At 40.5% G+C, this 21,393-nt stretch overlaps 1 protein-coding gene across 1 annotated transcript; it reads left to right on the top strand.

The window, feature by feature from the left end:
• Window positions 1-662: 662 nt before the first annotated feature.
• On the top strand, window positions 663-17,854 carry VCPIP1 (valosin containing protein interacting protein 1). Its single transcript, XM_069854202.1, has 3 exons — window positions 663-3,462; window positions 9,693-9,779; window positions 12,616-17,854. The coding sequence occupies exons 1-3, from the start codon at window positions 792-794 to the stop codon at window positions 13,485-13,487; spliced, it is 3,630 nt and encodes a 1,209-aa protein (XP_069710303.1). The 5' UTR covers window positions 663-791; the 3' UTR covers window positions 13,488-17,854.
• Window positions 17,855-21,393: the final 3,539 nt, after the last annotated feature.

Below are 21,393 nucleotides of genomic sequence, written 5' to 3'. Positions count from 1 at the left end.
CTCATTTGGAGGCGGCTCCAGCTCTGTGCCTGACCCTGCATTTGAGACAGGGAGAGGCTGCAAACAGGGGTGATGACAGAAGAAGACACATCTGCTCAGCACAGGTCATACTTCCCACAAGACGTTATCATCTCCAAAGAACGAACAGTGTCTGGGAAAACACCGTTTGGAAAAAAAAACCAAAACAACTACGCAGCGAGAGGGGTGTTCTGGCTAACGTCCAAAAACCACAATTATTTAGATGAAACTTAGCTCTACTTTAGCTTTAATCAAAACATTCCCCTTTTTGTAGCAGTAACTGCGTGTCGCACGGCCGGTGTGACTGGTGCAGGGTGCAGGGCCCCGGCATCCCCGCTTCCCACGCTGTTTGGGATCCTCCACCCCCACCAAAGCCCCGCGGTCCACTCGGGGTGAGGGGTGGGGTGGGATGGACTACAGTTCCCAGCAGCCCTCGGGGCGGCGCGACGAGCGCGTCTCGCCCCGCCCCCCTGCGCGCCGCGGGGCATCGCGGTCGTCGTAGTCCCGTCGCCCTCCAGGCGCCGTTCCCCGCGGCGGGCGCCGGCGGGCGAGGGGACTCCGCCTCCCGAGAGCCTTTGCGGGCGCGGCGCCGCCGAGGCGCTGTGGGGGCGCGGCGCGGCGCTGCGGGCTACGGCTCGGGCGGCGGCGAGCGGCGGCGGCTTCCGCGTTCGGCGGGCGGGCGCGGCGGATGGGCGGCTTCCGCGAGGCGCCGCGCGCCGCCGGGGATGAGCCTGTGAGCGCGGGGGGCGGCGAGGCCCGGCCGGAGCGGAGCCATGTCCCAACCGCCGCCGCCCTCTTCTCCTCCCCCGCAGCCGCCGGGCGCCTCCAAGAAGCGGGACCGGCGCATCTTCTCGGGCACCTGCCCCGACCCGAAATGCCAGGCGCGGCTGTTCTTCCCGGCGCACGGGCCGCAGGGCAGCGGCAGCATCGAGTGCACGGACTGCGGGCGGCGCCACGAGCAGCGGCAGCTGCTGGCGGTAGAGGAGGTCACCGACCCCGACCTGGTGCTGCACAGCCTCCTGCGGAACGCGCTGCTGGGCGTCAGCGGCGCCGGGCCGCCCCGCAGGAACGCCGAGCTCGTCAAAGTCATGGGCCTTTCCAACTACCACTGCAAGCTGCTGGCCCCCATCCTGGCCCGCTACGGGATGGACAAGCAGACCGGCAAAGCCAAGCTCCTCACCGAGATGAACCAGGGGGACATCTTTGACTGCTCCCTCTTGGGTGACCGCGCCTTCCTCATCGAGCCCGAGCATGTCGAAACCATCGGGTACGGGAAGGACCGCTCCGGCAGCCTCATCTACCTGCACGACACCCTGGAAGATATCAAGAAGGCCAACAACAGCCAGGAGTGCCTCATTCCCGTCCACGTGGACGGAGATGGCCACTGCCTCGTCCACGCGGTCTCGCGGGCGCTCGTTGGCAGGGAACTGTTCTGGCACGCTCTGCGAGAGAATCTGAAGAAGCATTTTGAGGAGAATCTGAGTCACTACAAGGCGCTTTTCCATGACTTTATTGATGCGGCAGAGTGGGAGGACATTATCAACGAATGTGACCCTTTGTTCGTTCCTCCGGAAGGTGTGCCGATGGGCCTTAGGAACATTCACATCTTTGGTCTGGCCAACGTGCTTCACCGGCCTATCATCCTGTTGGACTCCTTGAGCGGAATGCGAAGCTCCGGTGATTATTCAGCAACCTTCCTCCCGGGTCTGGTACCTCTAGAAAAATGCATGGGAAAAGATGGCATGTTGAACAAGCCGATCTGCATCGCGTGGAGTAGCTCAGGACGTAACCATTATATTCCTCTAGTTGGAATAAAAGGTGCTGCTTTACCTAAACTGCCTAGGAAGCTACTACCTAAAGCCTGGGGAGTTCCTCAGGACCTCATCAAAAAATACATCAAGCTAGAGGAGGATGGTGGCTGTGTTATTGGAGGAGACAGAAGTTTGCAAGATAAGTACTTGATGAGGCTTGTTGCTGCGATGGAGGAGGTTTTCATGAGCAAACACGGTATCCATCCTAGTCTTGTAGCTGATGTACATCAGTATTTCTACAGAAGGACTGGTGTAATAGGAGTCCAGCCTGAAGAAGTCACTGCGGCTGCCAAAAAAGCAGTGATGGACAACCGCCTTCACAGGTGCCTGATCTGTGGGGCCCTCTCAGAGCATCACGTTCCTCCGGAGTGGCTGGCTCCTGGGGGGAAACTCTACAACCTGGCGAAAAGCACCCACGGCCAGTTAAGGCCTGACAAAAATTACAGTTTTCCCTTGAACAGTTTGGTGTGTTCTTACAACCCCGCAAAGGATGTTCTGGTACCAGACTATAGCCTGAGTAGTTTGACTGCTTGTAACTGGTGTCACAGTAACTTAGTCCGCCGTGTCAGAGAAGATGGGTCTGTTTCATACTTGGATGGAGACAGAACTAATACTAGGTCTACAGGGGGCAAATGCGGCTGTGGGTTCAAGCACTACTGGGAGGGTAAAGAATACGATAATCTTCCTGAAGCTTTTCCTATTACTCTGGAGTGGAGTGGAAGAGTGGTGAGAGAGACAGTCTACTGGTTCCAGTATGAAAGCAACACATCTCTGAACAGCAATGTGTATGACGTTGCCATGAAACTCGTTACCAAGCACTTCCCTGGTGAATTTGGTAGTGAGATTCTTGTTCAGAAAGTTGTCAACACGATATTGCATCAAACTGCCAAAAAGAACCCCGATGATTATACCCCTGTAAATATCGATGGTGCTCACGCCCAAAGAGCTGAGGATGTACAGCAAGGACAAGAGTTAGAGTCGCAACTTCCAACCAAAATTATTTTGACTGGACAGAAGACAAAAACTTTGCACAAGGAGGAGTTGAACATGAGCAAAACTGAAAGAACTATTCAGCAGAACATTGCAGACCAGGCTTCCGTAATGCAAAAACGGAAAAGTGAAAAATTGAAACAAGAGCCTAAAGGGCAACCTAGGACTGCTTCTCCTGGGGCCGTTCGTGAGGGGCCATCGTCTGCACCTGCTACACCAACAAAAACGCCATATTCTCCAACATCTGCAAAAGAAAAGAAAATCCGAATAACCACAAATGACGGGAGGCAGTCAATGCTTACCCTTAAGTGCACTACCACCTTCTTGGAACTACAGGAAAGCATAGCAAGAGAATTTAATATTCCTCCTTATTTGCAATGTATTCGCTATGGCTTTCCTCCTAAAGAGCTTTTGCCTCCCAAAGAAGGCATGGAAAACGAGCCTGTTCCTTTGCAGCATGGTGACAGGATCGCAATCGAAATCCTGAAAGGTAAGGAGGAAGCCAGGCAGTCTGCTTCGGCACACTCGGCCCATGCTGTGAAGCATGAAGACGTTGCTGTGATGAGTAAAATCTCATCAAAGGAGCTGCAAGAGCAAGTCGATAAGGAAATGTACTCCCTCTGTCTTCTAGCAACTCTGATGGGTAAGGCCGACTTCAAGTTATACTTCAAAAATTGTATTTTTAAGTAGGCAATCACATTTACGAATTATAGTTACATGCATTCCTTTTTCTTTTCTGTGAGCACGAAGCAGGTTAGTTCCTTTATCCCTCTATTAGGAAGAACAATTAATGTGCTGCCAGTGATTTGTTCAATGTCGTGACTTTTGAAAATGTGTATAGGAGAGACTTGTTCTTTCTTTGCTATAAAGCCTTCTTTTTAGAATTGCTATTAAGAAGCTGTTGCGTTCTTCTGTCTGTCTGTCTCTGTTTTCCCTGTCTCTCATGAGGTGCACGTCTTATGTGTATGTGTGTGAGCTATGTGCTCACTTTTTTTTCTACATCTCCCTCAGCCTTCAGGAAGTAAATTCAGAAGAGAGGTGAGAAGGGGATGCTGGGTCTCTGCTCACTGGAAGTTTGAGGAACAAATTGTCACCTTTGTAGTAGGATAATATCGTGGCATTTCTCCCCACAGGGATTTGTGTTGATTTGAGCAAAACAACAGAACTTTGTCTCTTTGGCTAATCTGCTAACTTTAAGTGAAGAACTGGCCTTTTTAGAGATGTGAAAGGTATTATTTCAGAATGTAAGCGAAGGAGAAACTGGAAGAAGCTAAGCACAGATTTCAGCCCCAGAGGTGGACACCAGGTTGCAAAGCTACGGTTATAAGTCACCATTTATGGCCAACTGCTAAAAAATGAAGTTGGAAGGACTTTACTGAGGTGCCTGTGGTTTTTATTTTCATATTTGGACTCAAAAGACTTGGACCTTCAGTTGTGTAGTTTCTTCATCAGGTTTCACGGTTCTTGCTGCTCGCTGGCAGAAAGTAGAGCAGTAATTATCATACGTTTAGCTCTATGAACCAGCTGAATAGTAGTGCTTACAGTTTTGTTTTTTTTTTTTTTGTGGGAGCCTTCTCTTGCTGTAGGGATTTGGTGTGGCTAAAGCATGTGATGTTTTAGAAACGAAACAATTGCATAATCACAGGGTGGTATGTCAGAAATTTGTCAGGCAGAACTTTGATTCTTTTCCAGCCTGGTTGTTACTCCTGTGTCTCTCAGATAGCATGCTGAATCACTAGCCACGTTTTCACACTGACATTTACACCACAGTTCCAAAGTGCAGGAAAAGGCTAGGTTTAAAAGCTGTTTTAATTTTGAGATGAAGCTCTCTTAAGCTTTCCTGTTTCCAGGAAATACTCTTGAAGTTGTAGTTATTGGCTTGCAAACAAAAGTCTGAGGTGCTTCAAAAGTATCTCAGTGAGTTCAGCATTAAGGTGTCTCTTTATTTTTACAAGCATTTAGCTATAAATAGTGAGCTGATCTTGTGTTCAAGAAACAACTTTTGTCTTTTGACACTCATTGCTGTTAGACTCTGCTTTCAAAGCACAGGTTAGAATAGAATTTACCTCACCCTTCTCTGACTGCATCCATTTTGCATTCCTAGTAGAAATGTCAGTAGATGATAAACCAACCAGTTATAACAACTTGTGCAGCTACCGAATAAGATACTATTTTTATATGAGTACTTTTATCGTCAAGGCTTCTTTTTCCTTGTGGAAGAAGATCTAGGCAGTTGATTGCTTAGAGTTTGTTTCTGAATAATCAGAATTATAAGAAACTTCTGAAGTCCTTCCACTTGCGTAAGAGAGTGTTGGGGTTGCAGTTCCTCAGGGTGGTACATTCAGCCTTCCTGGGACAAGAACCCTCAGTGTTTCTCAGTTACGTTTCCGTACTGCTTAAAACCAGTGCTGCAAAATCCTGCAAGTCAGCTTGTCCTGCTTGCTCTAGCTATAACTTTGTTCTGCTAAAAGCATTTATTGAATACAGTGAGATTAGAACGTGTGGAGGGGCAGTGCTATTGAAAGAACTCTCTGGGCCTGACACTCTGCTTTTATTTTCACTCAGTGTCCATAGTGAAAGTGTATCTTCAAACATCTCTACCTTTTGGATGCTTCAAAGCTTTTCCTTCATACAGGGTCTCCTGCCAGCTGACTTGCTGTTTCTTTCATGTTTCAGTTACTACAGTTTTTCTTTTCTTGTCTTATCAAAATTTTAGGCAACGTTCTTTATTTTTAATGTATGTAATGTAAAAATAAGCATTGGGAAATTAGATACTCTCATTTCTGGGCTACTTAGCTTTACAAAAAATCATGCATAATATGGGGGGTTTGCCCCCTTTTTTTAAGCTCAAAATACAGAATTCCATAAGGAACTAACTAAAGGAATTTTAATTTGACATCGGCATAGTTAAAACATTGAATTTTTAAACTGATTTTGTGTACACGGCAAGTTTGATGTCTAGAAGTAATTTCTGGTCCACACAGGTTTTCTCCTCTTGCTACAGGTAAAAAGAGGGCAACTCTGCACCAAAGACTTAAAACATCCATTTAAACAAAAAAAAAAAGAAGTATAATTCTTTAGAAGATCCTTGAAAGATGCTTGGATTTCTTTGACAGTGCAAAAAATTTCTTAAAATTAAAAAAATTGGTGAAGAAAGTGTTCAGCTTAATAGTGTTTTGGATATTTATTTTAAATGTTGTAGATTCCCTAATGTGGCTGCTGTAAATTCAATATGCATGTACTCTGTTTGATTATTTTGTTACAATATTGTTATATATTGTAGTAAACCTAATCTTGGAGCTGGTGAGATCTACAGGTGAGAACAGATTTTAAAATCTGATTTTGTATTATTTAGCTCAGGGAGCCAATTATTGTTCATTTACACTTCCTATGAATAATCCAATAATGTGGAGATGGGAGAGTGACATTTGACAATCAAGATTGAAAAGGGTATAAATATGCAGAGCAATGAGATGTTCTTACAGATCTTTTCCAACCTAAATGATTCTGTATTTCTGTGAAGAGAATTACAGTTCAGGGCAAAGTGAGAAACAACTCTCAAAAAAAGTCAAGAAGCAAAACTAGGAGGTACTCTTTAAGAAAATACCCAGGAGAACTTCTGGTAGGCAAGGGTATTACATACGTGATGTTTTATTAATTCAAAGTTCAACATGCAGCAGCACTCTGGATGCATGCAAGCCAAGTCTGAATCTGTTTTGAGCTATTTGTTTTGCATTGATGAATTTGTCAGTGCACAATGAATCAAAATAGCCATGTTTTAATTAAATTTATTAATTGGATACCAGGATTTGCTTGTATTTAAAGAGCTTGGTTTTAAGCCAACTGTATTTCTGTGTATCCAATATTTATCAACTGGTCTTTCAATTTGTTTTGCACTTCTGTACGTCTTCTCTGCTGTACAAAGTGACAGTCTTGGGCTTTCACTGGTGTAGGTTAATCTGCACCTGCTCTTTTTCAGAAGGGTGTGAGGCATGCTGGTGAGTAGGACCGTCTTTGTTTGTTGCTGTACCTTAATAATGTGGCACTGGGGTTTGGTCTCAGAGAGTCTGTACGGGAGTGGGAATAGTGCAGAGAACATCATCTCTTGAATAAATGTAGCGTCTTGAGGGAGTTCTTAATCTAACTAAATGATCACCCAAATTAACTTGTGACATATCAACATCTTCCTTCCATGGTAACCAAACCCAAAACAAACAGCGAAATTCAGCTAGCAACGAAAATGTGTAAACCTCAAACGTAGTTTATTTGAATCACACACACTAGTTCCTCTGATCTGGGAAAGCCCAGTTGTAATAGTGGGATTTTGGATGTTCCAATCTGAGATCTCTATCAAAACAGCATAGTTAGTTTGTATTTCTTCCAGTGGCTGATGCTTTTGTTTTGTGAGCTCTGCTCTCCATACTTTTCTGCGTGTAGTCTCCTTAGTGTTGCATAAAAGGCTGTCTAAGCAACCGTGCTTCTCTGGTGCAAGGCTTGAAAAATCATGCCTGGAGGGAATAGGGAATCTTTCCCTGGAGAATGCCATTAATGTGTAAAGCTGGGCTGCTTCTAAAATCCTGGTGGTTGCCTTGTGGAAGGGAAGGAAATATTTCAAATACGAATGGAGTGCTAGATGGATCAGTGTAAGAGACCTTCACATGGAGTCAGCCTCTATGTGGCTGCTGGCGGTGGCCTTCCCAAGCTTCAGGAGACTGATGACTGTATTCTGTTACTTATCAGTGTAGTGATTATTTTGATTCCTGTGGGCAGTACTTAAAACATCAGGAAGATTTCAGCTTGCTGCTGCTCAGGCAAGAAATTAAGAGCCACAGCAATGATGCTCTGAAGCCATTGTGTACAGGGATCTGCATTTCAAAATGTCATTGAAAACAGGGATGCAGGATAGCAGCAAGCACCTTTTTAAATACCAAAAAATGTGTGTGAGAGAGTGTTTGCAGCAGTAATTGTCTTCCCTCCATGCCGCTGTCTGAAGAAGAGGGGAAAACGGTGGCAATAGTGATGAGGAAAAAGAGAAGGCTCCTTTTAAATGGTGTTTTTTAATTTATTTTTTCTTTTTAGAGAGTCTGTGAGAGCTGGAGAGGAGCTTCTGATTTATTAGCAAGTCAGTTGAGAGGAGTTATCAGGATAAAGTCAAAAGACAAGACTCTCTTCAGTAGATCATGGAAAATAAGAAAAGTAGTTGGTTTAATGTGAATGTTCTTGCTAGCAGATGAAGGCCAAATCTGTGAGCTTGATGTGCAAATGGATGTAATAAAGCACAGCGTGTATGGTTCAAGGGAATGCTTTTAAAATTAATCAGATTATGTAGGTCTCTGGTCTTTAAAATGTCTAAAGGCAAAACATGATGACAATACCCTGTACCTTTCCTAAGGAATGGGGACTTAACACCTGAAGGGGAGAGGTGAGTGACAGAATCCTTTTGGTGGGGGGAGAGACAAGCAGGGGAGCGTATGAAGGCTGGTGCCTTTCAGGGAGGGGAAACTGAAAGGTCGGAGCGTGGCTTAAAGGTTGTCAAAGAGTAAAGTAGCACATAATGGCACTGTCAGAGGGTGAAATGTTTTCTTACCTGGGAAGGTGGGATAGGAGAGCAGCCACAGTTACCGTGTGGGACACGCAATAAAGAGATGCAAGGAGGGATTTAGATGTGCCCTGTATTCAGCATGTGGAAGCTATTAAAAATAAGTTTTTACTTTTATTTTGCTCTTGACATCAAGCAAAGAGATATTTGTGAGTATTATTTCACAGCCTCATTTCAGCTATCTCTGTTCCAAGTGGTAAGTGCATCCAGTTAACTTTAGTTGATTTACATTCTCCAACTTTAATAGAAAATTGAGAGACACAGTTATTGAGATTTTGATGCCTAAAGAAAGGTGCAGTTTCTTTCTAAAGTGTCTCAGTATGTTCCCTGAATATATAATATAAAATGGGAAGAGCATTTCTTTTTCTGAAAATGTGTATGCGCAGTAGTTATTTCTGCATCAGGAAAATGAAATTTATCAGTACTTTTTGTTGGCACTGCTTTGACAGCTACATCACGTCACTTGTCTGAAGCAGGTAAGTGGTTAGCAAAATGAGGAAAAGGGTATAGGTAAAAGTGCAATCTGAACTGATTTAGCAGGTGCCTTTAGGTCACTGATGTTCTGTCATTGTAACCCAATTTTTCTGTTCTTTGTATTCCTTTCCTTATGTAGTCTAGGTTTGTTTTTTTCCTGTTGGTGACATTTACAGTTGTTACATTTTAATGCCGTTTTTGGCATCTTTGAAAAATGCCAGTTGCACAGGACTGCTGGGGCCTCACAGTTGGTATTTTGTTTCTAACTCATGAAAAGCAAGGTACAGGCACAGCTTCCACGTAGCTGCCTGTGTGGGCGTTTGTATCTCAGCTACAATATAAAGCAAAGCCTGCTGCATGGTGGTTGTGAAGTCAAGATCTGATTTTTGAGAAGATGCAGGGGATGTAGAATTGATGTTTTAATGTGGAAGGGTATGTGCTTGAGTTTTGGAAGTGTGTTAGTTGTTTCCTAGCTTTATATTGAATGCATGGGTAGGAAGATAATGGAGACTCATGTACAGGGCTTGGCAAAGAACCAGGAGCTGCAGCTTGGATCAAATCAGATTTGGGAACCTCTATACTGGAAGATGTAGAATATTTGACTGCAGACAGTGGTGTGTTTTCCTGAAAGTTTCTCAGTGTCCTGGGCCACTGTTCTGCAAATTTGCAATAAAAGTTCTAGTTCTTAATTGCATAAAAGAGAGTGAGGATTCAGCTTTTAATTCAAGCAGTTACACTTTCAGCCGTTGTCTGTAACATTTAAATGTGACCGTTTAATGATTGTGTTTGATTTTTTACAGGAGAAGATGTTTGGTCTTACGCAAAGGGTCTTCCTCAGTTGTTTCAGCAGGGTGGAGTGTTCTACAGTATAATGAAGAAAACCACAGGTATTTTTTGGTTTTATCACTTTCTTCCTCTGTTTTCAAGTCTTTTTAAAACTGTAAATTGGTATTGAGTGACTTGTAAGCATAAATACATTTTTATTTTATTACCATGGAACATTTTCAATTTTAATATTAGTGTGCAATACCTTATGCACCCTCTGAGAGCCTAAAACTAAGGAATCTGAGTTAGACTAGTTAGTTCAACTTAAGTCTCTTCTTTTCTAGTATTTTCCTCTACAACCATACCATCTCCATTTAAACTTCCTGAATTGTACAAATAACTTCAGTAAGTCAACTGACTCCCCACTCTCCCTCAAAAAAGATCAAAGAGAAGATCATAGGACATGTTCCTGTTACACTTTAAAACGTTTACTGGATAAGCAGTTAATCTTTCTAGTGTGCTTCTTAGTAGATATTTTGTACAGGGATAAAGCATGTTTTAAATTTAAATAGTTGACTAGTTTTGTCTTTCATGTTCCTAAGTTCGTTGTTCAAAACCAAAGCTATCCATCCCCTTCTTGCATTAATAAATGTCACATCTTGGACTATGTGCAGAATAACCAAGCAAGTAGTTAGAGTGCATTTGATTTTAGACATCCTAGAAATACTACCTAAAAAGAATAATCTGTTTCTTTAGAACGGTGAAAGTACTATTGCATGATTTTCTCTCATTTAAAGTTTATTTTCTTATTGAAATCTCTGCATTCATAGTTTAGCTTCTGTGGTTTCATCTATAATCATGATTCCTTTACTGCTTTCTTACTGTTTGATTTCTTCTTAGGCAGTTTTATCAGCCTTAACTTTATTATTTCTGGAAACAGGTATTTTGCCATGTAATTTCTGTTCTGTTTTGCACTAAAAATGCAGTAAGTCAATATAGTCAATGCCCACTACCTCTCGCTGAATTATTAGCCTGCTAGTGTCTTGTAGCAGATCTGTTTCCTTTTAGTTTTCTTTCTTTTATGGTGCTTGTACAGTAAAGACTTGGTATATTGTTTGTGGCAAGTGAATTGGCTAAAACAGTGCCTGATGGAAAGTACATTTTGGACTGATTAATGACTAGTCAGAGTTGAGAACCTGTGATGAATCCAAGGGATTTTAATCCAGCTAGTTGTTAGCTCACAGAAGATGCCCGACTTGAGTGATTTTTGCCAACTGACAATTTAAGAATGAAAGTTGTGGAGGTGATATTCTATGTGCAGGTATTTTGCCCTGCCTCGTTAGGTAGGATTACTGTTTCAGCATTAGCATATTTGTTCAATTTAAACATTTTATGAACTACTAAATTTCCACATTAAACAATTGCAGGTTGCAACAATAACTATGCTTTTCACTTAAAGCAGCTCCTTACCCATTTGTAATATTTTAGTTGATGTAATAATGCAATTACTATACTGGACATTTGGAACAAAGCTTTCTATCAAGTGTAGGTACTGTTAATTGAAATTTGATTTAGTAGATCTTGTTTAAGATCTTTAAGATTTCAGAATTGCAATTTCAGAGGCAGTTTTGGTCTATCATGGAAACTGTTACAGCTCTCCCTTATGCAAAGAGGGTTGGGCTGGTAAATGATGTTGTTAAAATATGTTCTTCAGGCTAAATTAGATGGACGAGTGTTTGAGGTTGAGTTGTGTTCTCTGTGTGTTGGCTGTATGGTTTTTGGCTCCTATGGATATGTAAAGAAGGGAGCTATGTGTCTGAAGTTCGTGAAATAAAATCTCATCTGTAGATTCTCTGCAACTGTAAAAGTGTGTGAATAAAAATTTGTGGAGGATGAGTGAGATTAGTTGGTTGGTTCATAAGTATAAACCAGCTTAACATTTAGAGTTATTTGAGTGACCTTTTTCATTGATTCCCAGAATACTTGTTTTAACTACATTCTCTTTGACAACACAGAAGTAGGACTTGCTTGTTGTGCTGCTTCCCTTGTGCATTTGTGGTCAAATTGCAAGAGAGAATGAGGAAAAACCCCATTAATTTACCTATTTGAAACGTTTTTTTTTTTAATTGTAGCTTCCTCACATAGCTGATGCAACTGAAGTGAAGAGAGTTCTCACCTGCAGATAGCTTTTGCCTCACAGAAAGCTGTTGTCACTAAAGTGATACCTCCCTGCTTTTACCACAGCTTGTATTGGGAAGAGTTGTAGGAGTTATTTTGTATTTTATAGTGGTAAACTGGAAGACTGAATTTTGCACATTTTTGACACAACCCCCCTTAGAACTTAGTTGCCTAGTGAGCTCTGAATTTTAGCAGATCAGTCAAATTCTAAGTGGGACAATAAGGCAAGCAACAGATGAGAAATATTATGCCTCATGTTTGTTTTGTGAAGGTTAATAATTATAATCTCCACAACTACTAAACATAGTAAGCATGAAACACTTGTCTATCTAGCTACATTTCCCCTCTGAGAACACGACAGATAGCAAATTTGAATTACTTGGGTTTAACAGCAGTTGTACACCCTGAAATCCTACTATAATTTTTAACTGGTGTGAAAGGGCCTAAACAATACTTCTCCAGGTGGACAGTAATTTGAAATGTGGTCTTTGGCAGTTGGGGTAGGGGGGCATGTTCCTTTGTTTATTTGGTTTTGAGTGGTTTTGGGGTGGATGGTGGTGGTAGTGATGGGGCTTGGCTTCTTTAGTGTTACTGCAAGTGTATACTGTTTCTTTAACTTCTGTTGTATTGGAACTGTAAGTCTTAGCAAGGTGGTTGTTTTATCCAGTAACGCTACAGTCCCATAATTGATGCAGTAAGTTTAACTACGCTAATTAGCATCTATCCAGAGCATATCTTAGAACACGTTAGCACTTTGAATAACTTCTTCTATCTTTATAGGTTTGGCTGATGGCAAGCACTGCACTTTTCCACATCTGCCTGGTAAAAACTTTGTGTACAATGCAGCAGAAGACAGATTAGAGCTGTGTGTGGATGCTGCTGGGCACTTTCCTATTGGTCCTGACGTTGAAGAGTTGGTTAAAGAGGCCTTAAGTCAAGTGCGAGCAGAAGCTACTTCAAGAAGCAGAGAAGCAAGTCCTTCGCATGGAATGCTGAAGCTGGGTAGTGGTGGAGTAGTGAAAAAGAAGTCCGAACAACTGCATAACATTACTGCATTTCAGGGAAAGGGCCATTCCCTAGGAACTGCATCTAGTAGTCAACAGCATGATCAAAGAGCCAGGGAAACACCACTTTTAAGAAAGCATAGCACAGAAACAGACTTCAGTCCTTCTGCTAAAATTGAGCCTTCTGTATTCACAGCTGCTTCTGGTAACAGTGAGCTTATCCGAATTGCTCCAGGAGTTGTGACAATGAGAGACAGCAGGCAGCTTGACCCCACTTTGATTGAGGCACAGAGAAAAAAGTTGCAGGAAATGGTCTCTTCTATTCAGGCTTCAATGGATAGACATTTGCGGGATCAGAATGCAGAGCAGTCAGCATCAGTTGATCTATCTCAAAGAAAAGTAGAGGCAGTGAGTTCAACTGCTAAAACTGGGAGCTTTCAGGCTGGCTTACCCGAATCGTTTTCTGCACCAGGTGATGCTGAACACTTGAATACTGAATCAACTGATGGTAACATGGTGAATTCTATGGGAACAGCATTCCCTGCAAGGTCTAAAACACAAAAGGGAAATTCTGTTGAGGAGCTTGAGGAGATGGATAGTCAAGATGCAGGAATCACTAATGCAACTGAGCCAATGGATCACTCTTGATAGGGTAGAATCTAATAAAAGTAGAAGAAATTACTGTTCAAATATAATGTTTATTGGCTGGGCCACTCAAAGTGATTAGTTATTAAATCTTGTATGTATGTCAAAGATTATATCATCTTATTCAGTGCATGATAAGCAAGTGTGTGATTGGCAATAGCTTTCAATATTACCATACTGCTGCCCAGGCTGGCTCTGTTACCTGTAATTTAGTTATTAGGAAATGCACTGAGATGAATATCTGCTGTAAATGTGGGTTCTTGAAAATTCTAATTTTTGGTTCTTTAAAAGTCTTAAAGTTTAAGCCCATGCAAGGTTCTTACCATGCTAGTTTAAGATTACTGGAAAGGCTAGAGCAGGAAAAACTAGGAATGTGACAAAATTAATCCTGTCCCAGGTACTTTATTCCACTCAAAAATGCACTATAATCGTGAATCATACATAAATTTCAAAAAGCAGCTGAAATGAAATTTATGCTAAATTTGATAATGCAGCTTATACAGTACTTTAACTACATCGTGCTGATACTTCCTCCAATTTAAAAACCTTTTCATTAATACAGCTGTATACGCTTGTCAGAAATCTTGGAATAAGTGTAACTTTAGTAAACTCTAATTTCTGCATATTGTCAGTTTAAGCAAGTTAGAAAAAAAGGCTACTTAGTGTATGATGAAGATAAAATGAATGTGGTATGGTTGTGCATGGCTGGCTGAGCCAACATGACCATCTTGGTGCTCTGTTAGTAAGTGATAGCATGTTTTTATTTCCTCCCAAATATTGAGCTGGTCAGATGTTGTGCAACTTTTAGTACAACTACAGGAGAGAAGTTGTTTGCAATTGTAAGAAACAGCGAATGTTCAATGGCAAATCCATTTCTTTTAAAGAATTGTGATTAATAGCATTGATTAGTAGTAGCAAAGATTAAATAAAAGCTGTTCTCTTCAGAGCAAATTAACAATTCATTTGAAGAAAATGACTTTCTAACATACATTATCCTAAAGTGTTTAGTGATGACTGAGCTTTTGGAAGCTCACTGTTTACTCCATGGAAATAAGGAATACATGCTGTTTCAGCGTCTGTAAAGACTGCACACCCACTTCTATTAGCTTCGTTTCAGTTTGTAATGCAGATTTCCCTGCATCGGTGGTAACATAGCTGGTATCCACTTAAGTAGCATGTTCATCAGACCTGCAGTGCTAGTTCTTAAGAAGCAGCCATTGCACTTGCTCCCGAAGGGCGGAATGTGTATCTGATACTGCACTTTGCTTCCTATCTTCATAGTCATATTTAAGTGCACTATTGTTGCTTCCTCTAATGGTAAAATAACATTGAATGGATGACAGATGTTAATGCAGCTTCAAAGGAATTAAGAGCATATAATTATTGAAGTCTCTGTGCACATGTGGGTTTTTACCAGTTCACAACTGCTGTTTGTATTGTATATGTTTGTATTCAGAAAAGTCTCCTCACTTTTTTACATTTCTTATCACTTAAACAGTTCTAAGCATTAGTATGATAAAATGTCCCATGAAGGAGGATTTATTTTTGTATGTAAAAATTAACTGAAGCGAGTCACTTAAAGAATAGCCCCCATTTTGTCAAAGTAAATTAAAATGCCTCTGTTGGTTAACTCTTTATGTAGAGGGAATAAATATTTTATGATTTAGTACACTACTTAAAGTAAAAAAGTAAGAATCCCTCTTCACAAGTAAATTAAAAATTTTAAGATCTCCAGTTGCTAACCTGTAGGTTGGCAATTTGGAAGCTTGGAACATATGAAGCAATTTGGCTCACCAGAACTGGCCTTGCTGATGCACTGATTAACTGGCAGGACTTATTCAATGAGAAACAGGATGCACATGCAGCAGCTGGAAGCCTGCCATAACTTCTGAAAACATTTAGTCTCCTGTGAATCAGTCTAGCTGTCTGAAGGCTATTTCTATATAGAAAATGTTGAGTAGAAGCTTGTGCTTTGTCATAGTGTGAGGTTTTGAAAAGCGTAGCCGTGGCATATTCCTGGGAATGAATTTGAGTCTGGAGAGGCTGAAGGGGAAGAATCGCCTGGATCACTTGCATTTTAGACAAGGTAACTATCACTATGACATTTTAACCTTTTCTTTAGAAAAAGAAGTGTTCCTCAGCTAAAAAAAAAAATGAGCAGTGTGTTTGAGAGAATTGTAAGTTTGAAATAAATGGAAATATTTATTGCACATCATCCTTATTTCGAGGGGAAATGCTTACTTCTTTCATGCCTTTCTGGTAAGACTACAGAAGTTTGTGTGCCTTTTACTGTGTTAATTTTGACACACTTCCCATTTCAGCAGTAATTTGACATTTTTCTTATCTCAATGGAAATGGACACGTAATAGCTCTGTTTGACTCACCCTTAGTGTGGGCTTGGGGCCACTCAACTCACGTAGATCAGCACTCTCCACTTCCTAAAATAAAATGGTCCAACAAAGGAATAGTAAAATGGTGTCAAAAATCACAAGAACCGCTGATATTAATTCCTTTGGTGTAAAGCAGGATTGTGCATATTTCTTTGCAGTGTTCTTATTTCACATAGCTTTCTCATGCATTTAAATATCAGTGTTTCTGAGAAAGGTGTCTTTTGATACTCTTGAGTGAAGCTAAACTTCATCTACGTGCCAGTGAGATGTGTAACTGTACAGGAGAAGTGAAATAAAGAACACTGAAGTGCAAGTTTGAACAGATGTTTCATTTGATTCCCAGCAGTGGATGTAGATATAAGCTTGAAGCAAATCTGTGTGCCTGGCTGAGAAGCACCCCTGTACTCCTTAGATTTCCCTGTCAGAGTCAGGAAAATGCTGGTGTGGGGTACAAGGGCAGGGAAGATGCTGACTCGTCATGGATGTGAAGCCCTGTTAATAGGAATGTCCCTTTCTCAGCAAACCCCCGACTTCTTGCCTACTGAATTGCCTCTGAACTTAGTCTGTTCTTGTTCTTTTTGAATGGGGTTTTAAATTCTTTTTGAATACCTGCCTTGATTACTTTCCTGACTAGGGGCCAACCACCTTCTACTCATTGTTTCATGGCAAAGAAGACTTAAATTATTTGAAAATTCTAGACTTTACTATGGCTTAGTACCTATAAACTTCACGATAGATGATTACTGAAAATAAAGAGCCAGTACAAGTTGGGGGAAGAGAATGAACAAGATTGTTGATAAGCATTTGGGAAACCTCCAGAGAACGGATCAGTTTTCTAGGCAAATGCAAGACTTCTACTACTTCAAATGGCTGGCTGCTTAGTAAGGTTGACTTTTTGATACTGCTGTTTCTCTCTGAATTGTTTGCAAATCGCTAAATAAATAGCAGTTTTGCAAATGAAACCATATGAGTATATTTGGGATGTCTTCACTGCTGTAGTCACAAAACAGCAATGTATGTTGATGGTTTTGTGAATCCCTTGTAGTTTGTTAGTCTCCTGGTAGATACAAGATGTGAGCTAAATGGTGCCTCTGACAGAATGGTCTAGCAATGTGGCAGAGGCACAGTGCCACAAGGCTGTGTGCTAACAGCCCTGTACAACAGGTGTACTTTCAAGACCAAAATGCTTCATTTAAAAAAGTAGAGTCTGTTGTCACGAAGTTGCTTGCTAGTTTTTTTCCATATGCTCAAAATGCCAGGTAATAAAATTTGTAGTATGCTTACAACTGGGAGAGTGATGCTTGATCTGACATGTATGGAAAATGAACCATTTAAGAAGATGCCACTATTACCTCTACATTTGTTCGGCTCATTTTCAAAGAGCACAATTTATGTGCTTTTGTAAAACAATAATAATATGAAGTTGATCCTTCTGTTAAAAGAAAACAACAGTTAAATGGTTTCTTTGTTTTGTTTGTGGATATCGGTTTAGCTTCTTGAAGAAGTTGCTTAAGATCTTTAGAATGCAGGATTCCCTCTGAGCCCTTATGCCTGCGGTTGAGCAATAAATGATTGAAACAAGAGTGGTATTTTCAGAATTATTTTATGTTTAATGGGGATTATTGCCAAGAAATGAAAGAGTGCACTTTCAGGAGGGAATGCTATTTAAAATGTATAAATGAGAATTAAAATAGTGTATATATTTAGAAAACAAAACTTTTTAAACAGTAAATGCTTTACATGTTGAATTAAAAAGAAATTAGCATAGCAACTATACCATCTTCACATTACTGGCTGTTTATCCAGCGCAGTTTGGTTTGTTTTATTTGTGATTGCTGTACTAATTATATTTGATTTTTTTTTAATCTGTAATGTAACAATAGTGTATTATAACAGTATATAGTGTACTATACTACACTTCACTGTACAGTATTTGGAATTTTCTTTGATTGCTATATTAAAACTATAAGTTAAAACATCTGCTTTGGTTTTATAAGGTGCCACTTTTATCTAGCTTATCTACCCTTTCACATGTTAGCCAGTGTAATTAACACTGGTTTGGCTACAAAATGAATGAGTTATAATTACATTCTGCATTCCACGTATAAATTGCATTACACTTGCATACATGAAGTTGAAAAACTGATAAGAAACTTAGGAAAGTAAGCTCTGATGTCATCCATTTTGATTTAGTTGTGTTTCTGTTTAAAATCACTTTTTTGAAAGAAAAACTTTCATGGGAAAGGTTTCTATTGCCTCATACCTGTTCAGAATATTTCATTACACGCGTAGGACCTTTGAATTTGAGAGGTTTTTAAAACAGGCTTTTGTGTAATTGAGATAAAAATCTGAGATCTGGAACTTCTTGGTGACAGCTTTGGAAAAAAGGTGTAGAAAAGCACTGACCAATTCATACATAACATTTTAAGATATCTTGCAATCTATGGTTTGGAACATTGGTCAAACTGTATTTCAAAGCAAAATTCTAATGCATGCATGCAATATGCAAATATGAATACGATAATTTGAAAGAAATAGCTTTTGAAAATTTGGCAATACGCAAAGATGAACGTATCGACAAGTACTTAAATTATCTCTGTGCGTTTTCCACTGGCTACATGTGGTATTTTGTTTCAAAAATTGGCTGTAATTGTAACTTTTGAGTCTGAAAAGAAGTCATAAAACCCATCAGCAAAACTTTGTGTTATTTCTCCCTCTGTTTTTGGTAGGCCTTAATTCAAAGCACGTGAGCACTAAAGCAGTCTTTAAAATGATGAGTGTAAATATACAGAGTTAATTTTGATGGCATGTCATATCCTGAAGAATTGAAAATTATCCTTTAGAAGATTTGTATTTCAAAGGCTTACATGCTTAATGCTGAACTAGAAATTTGCTTGTCTTCATTAATGTAGTGTTTATAATCTGAGCCAAAATCAGGGTGTATGAAACAACCAAGTTAAAAGTGCTTTCAGAGTGTTTTCATTTTTCTTCCGCTATTAATGTTACACCCTTAATTTCTGTTTAATTACCTTTTTTAAATTTTAGATTGGAGTTGTTTGGCTCATGGTTTTTCTTTTTCCTTACATATGACTATAGCAAATCTACTCTCACATCTCTGCAAAACCCCAGCTTCCTGCCAGAAGAAGATCCCTCACAACATAATTTTCTCCCTAGGATAAGGGTGAGAGTGAACCATGGATATTCATCAGGATGTCAAGTGATTTGCAGAAGGTGCTTTTGGTGTTACTGAGAGTCACTTAAACACATTAATAGAAACTGCATCGCTTTACTTGATATGGAGTTTATTTTATTGAGGCTTTGACATATGTTGGCTTCTGCTTATTTGTGGTATTTTGGCTATTTACAACTTAATGATAGATGATGAAAATGAGTAGTGTTTGAATCCATAGCAGACTTGATGGCCAAGCTGACATTGTGGAAACCCAATTTCCACAAATGATTTGAAATGGGTTATTCTGATTTCAATTACTTAAATTTTAGAATCACCCAGTGTACTTCACATTTATTGTCAAAGGCATTGGGCTTCAGTATAAGCATGACTTACGTGGCAGTAACTTGCAGATGCTTTAAGAGGCTTCAGAAAAGACTATTATTCTCTGTTCTGTTAATGAAAGGCATTGATTTGGTGGTTATGAGATCGCTGTATAGACTTGTATTTGGATGTTATCCACCTCTGGGTTTTTTTTTCGTTTGGGTTTTTTTTTTTTCTTTAAATGACTACCTACTTTTTTTCTACTGGAAGTTATACTTCTAGTGTCTTGCCTTTCTGGTAGCAAATCTGATTTCACTTCCAAAGTGATCCTGCAGATCTGGACTGGATCTGTGCTGTTTGGAAGCTTGTATTTGATAAATAAAAAAAATAAAAAGAAAGATGATATGTGGAAGGACATTACCAGAAATTAGAAGAAGGTTTGGAAGCTGCTATGGTTCTTATTAACCAGTAATCTGTGGAGCCTGGCTGCATGAAATGCACAGTCATTGATTGTGTTTGCCTTGGTTAAAGCCATGCGTAAGCCAGGGTTAAAACAACTTCTATCAGAATAAGAAAACTTAATGTTATAGGCTATTTTGTCAACTCGGTATTCAAGATTTTCTTTAAAATTAAGCTTCTTTCAGACTGTTGTATAAATGTAGAGAGATACTTGCCAGACACTACCTCCTAATCCCAACCTCTCTCTTCTTTCACACATGAATTTCTGCACTTTCCAAATCCTGAAGTGGTCTCTTCTGATGTTGTGCTGGTTTTCCTCTTTCCCTTTTGTCTGCCCTTTGGACTTAAGATACTGAATGATTTTTACCAGGGATGTTTTTGTAAGCTTATTGTCCTCTGTTTATACTGCTGCTCTTAGAAACAGTAAGAGGCAATAGATAATCCAATTCCACACAAATGAGACTAATAGAAATGAAAATCTTGTTTGACTTCCTCCAAGGTCTCAATGTATGGGCCAGAAAGGAATGGAAAATTCCTAAGAGAACAGAGGACTTGTGGGCATATTCAGGAGAGGAAAGTGTTTTATCAGTGCTTCTGAAAATCACCTGATGGTCCTATAGGGTGACCATGTTTCATGTTGTGCCCCTTCCGAGCTTTAGAAGCTGCAGTGGCTCACTCAAAATCTGTGAATATCCACGAGATCCACCTTTCCTTTCTCCTAAGAGCGAAGGCTGCCAAATACATAATTCTCCACCCAGTGAGAGAGAAGGGGTGGGACCTCACCAGTTGTTGCCACATGGTGGTGGGGTTTGTGGCAAGAAAAAAGCCAGAACACATGGAAAAGACAGGTCCTATATCTGGATGTTGCACAAAGAAGTGCTTTTCCCCCCACTATATCCTTCTTGGCTTTTGAAGACAAATGCTGGAAATAGCAACTACTTTTGCAGGCAGCAGAAGGGGTGGAGGAAATAAGGGTCAAGAGTACCTGCTTCCTTTCGCTTCCAAACTAAGAAAATTCAAGGCATGGTACAATGGAAGAAACAAAATGCCAGTATTTATTTCATTGCTTTCTCTGTTTCTCCTGACCTTAACTACTTCTTTACCCTGCCATATTCACTAATGTATTTTTTTTTGTTTTATTCCCTGCATTTGAAGTCAGCCCATTCCCTTCTTAGTTTGGAAACTTTGAACTGTTTCAGGTCTATGGTAAGCCAGCAGCCCCACAACCTCGAGTTATCTATTATCTGCCCTGACAGCTGTCTTTTATTATTTAATGTTTTGGATCTTGCCTACCTTAACCCTGAGATTCTACATTTGTGAAACTCATACGCTCGTGTCCATGAACAAACTTGGAAAATACATTTGCACTAAGGATGGAGCTTTCATGAACATTCATTCCTGACTGCAGAAGTGGAACCAGGATGGAAGTGTGCAGTCTTTCACATCTGTGAGCACACTCTGCTCTCTCTTCTCTCCTCCTGCTGGAATTCTGCTGGGCATGGGAGCAACTCTGCCTTGGAAAAAGAGGTAAACTGCAGTTGTGCAAGCAGCAGAAGCCAGCATCCTT

This window comes from Phaenicophaeus curvirostris, chromosome 3 (genome assembly GCF_032191515.1).
Source record: "Phaenicophaeus curvirostris isolate KB17595 chromosome 3, BPBGC_Pcur_1.0, whole genome shotgun sequence".
Taxonomy (NCBI): Eukaryota; Metazoa; Chordata; class Aves; order Cuculiformes; family Cuculidae; genus Phaenicophaeus; species Phaenicophaeus curvirostris.
Note: the sequence above shows the minus strand (reverse complement) of the source record. Positions and strands in the feature narration are given on the sequence as shown.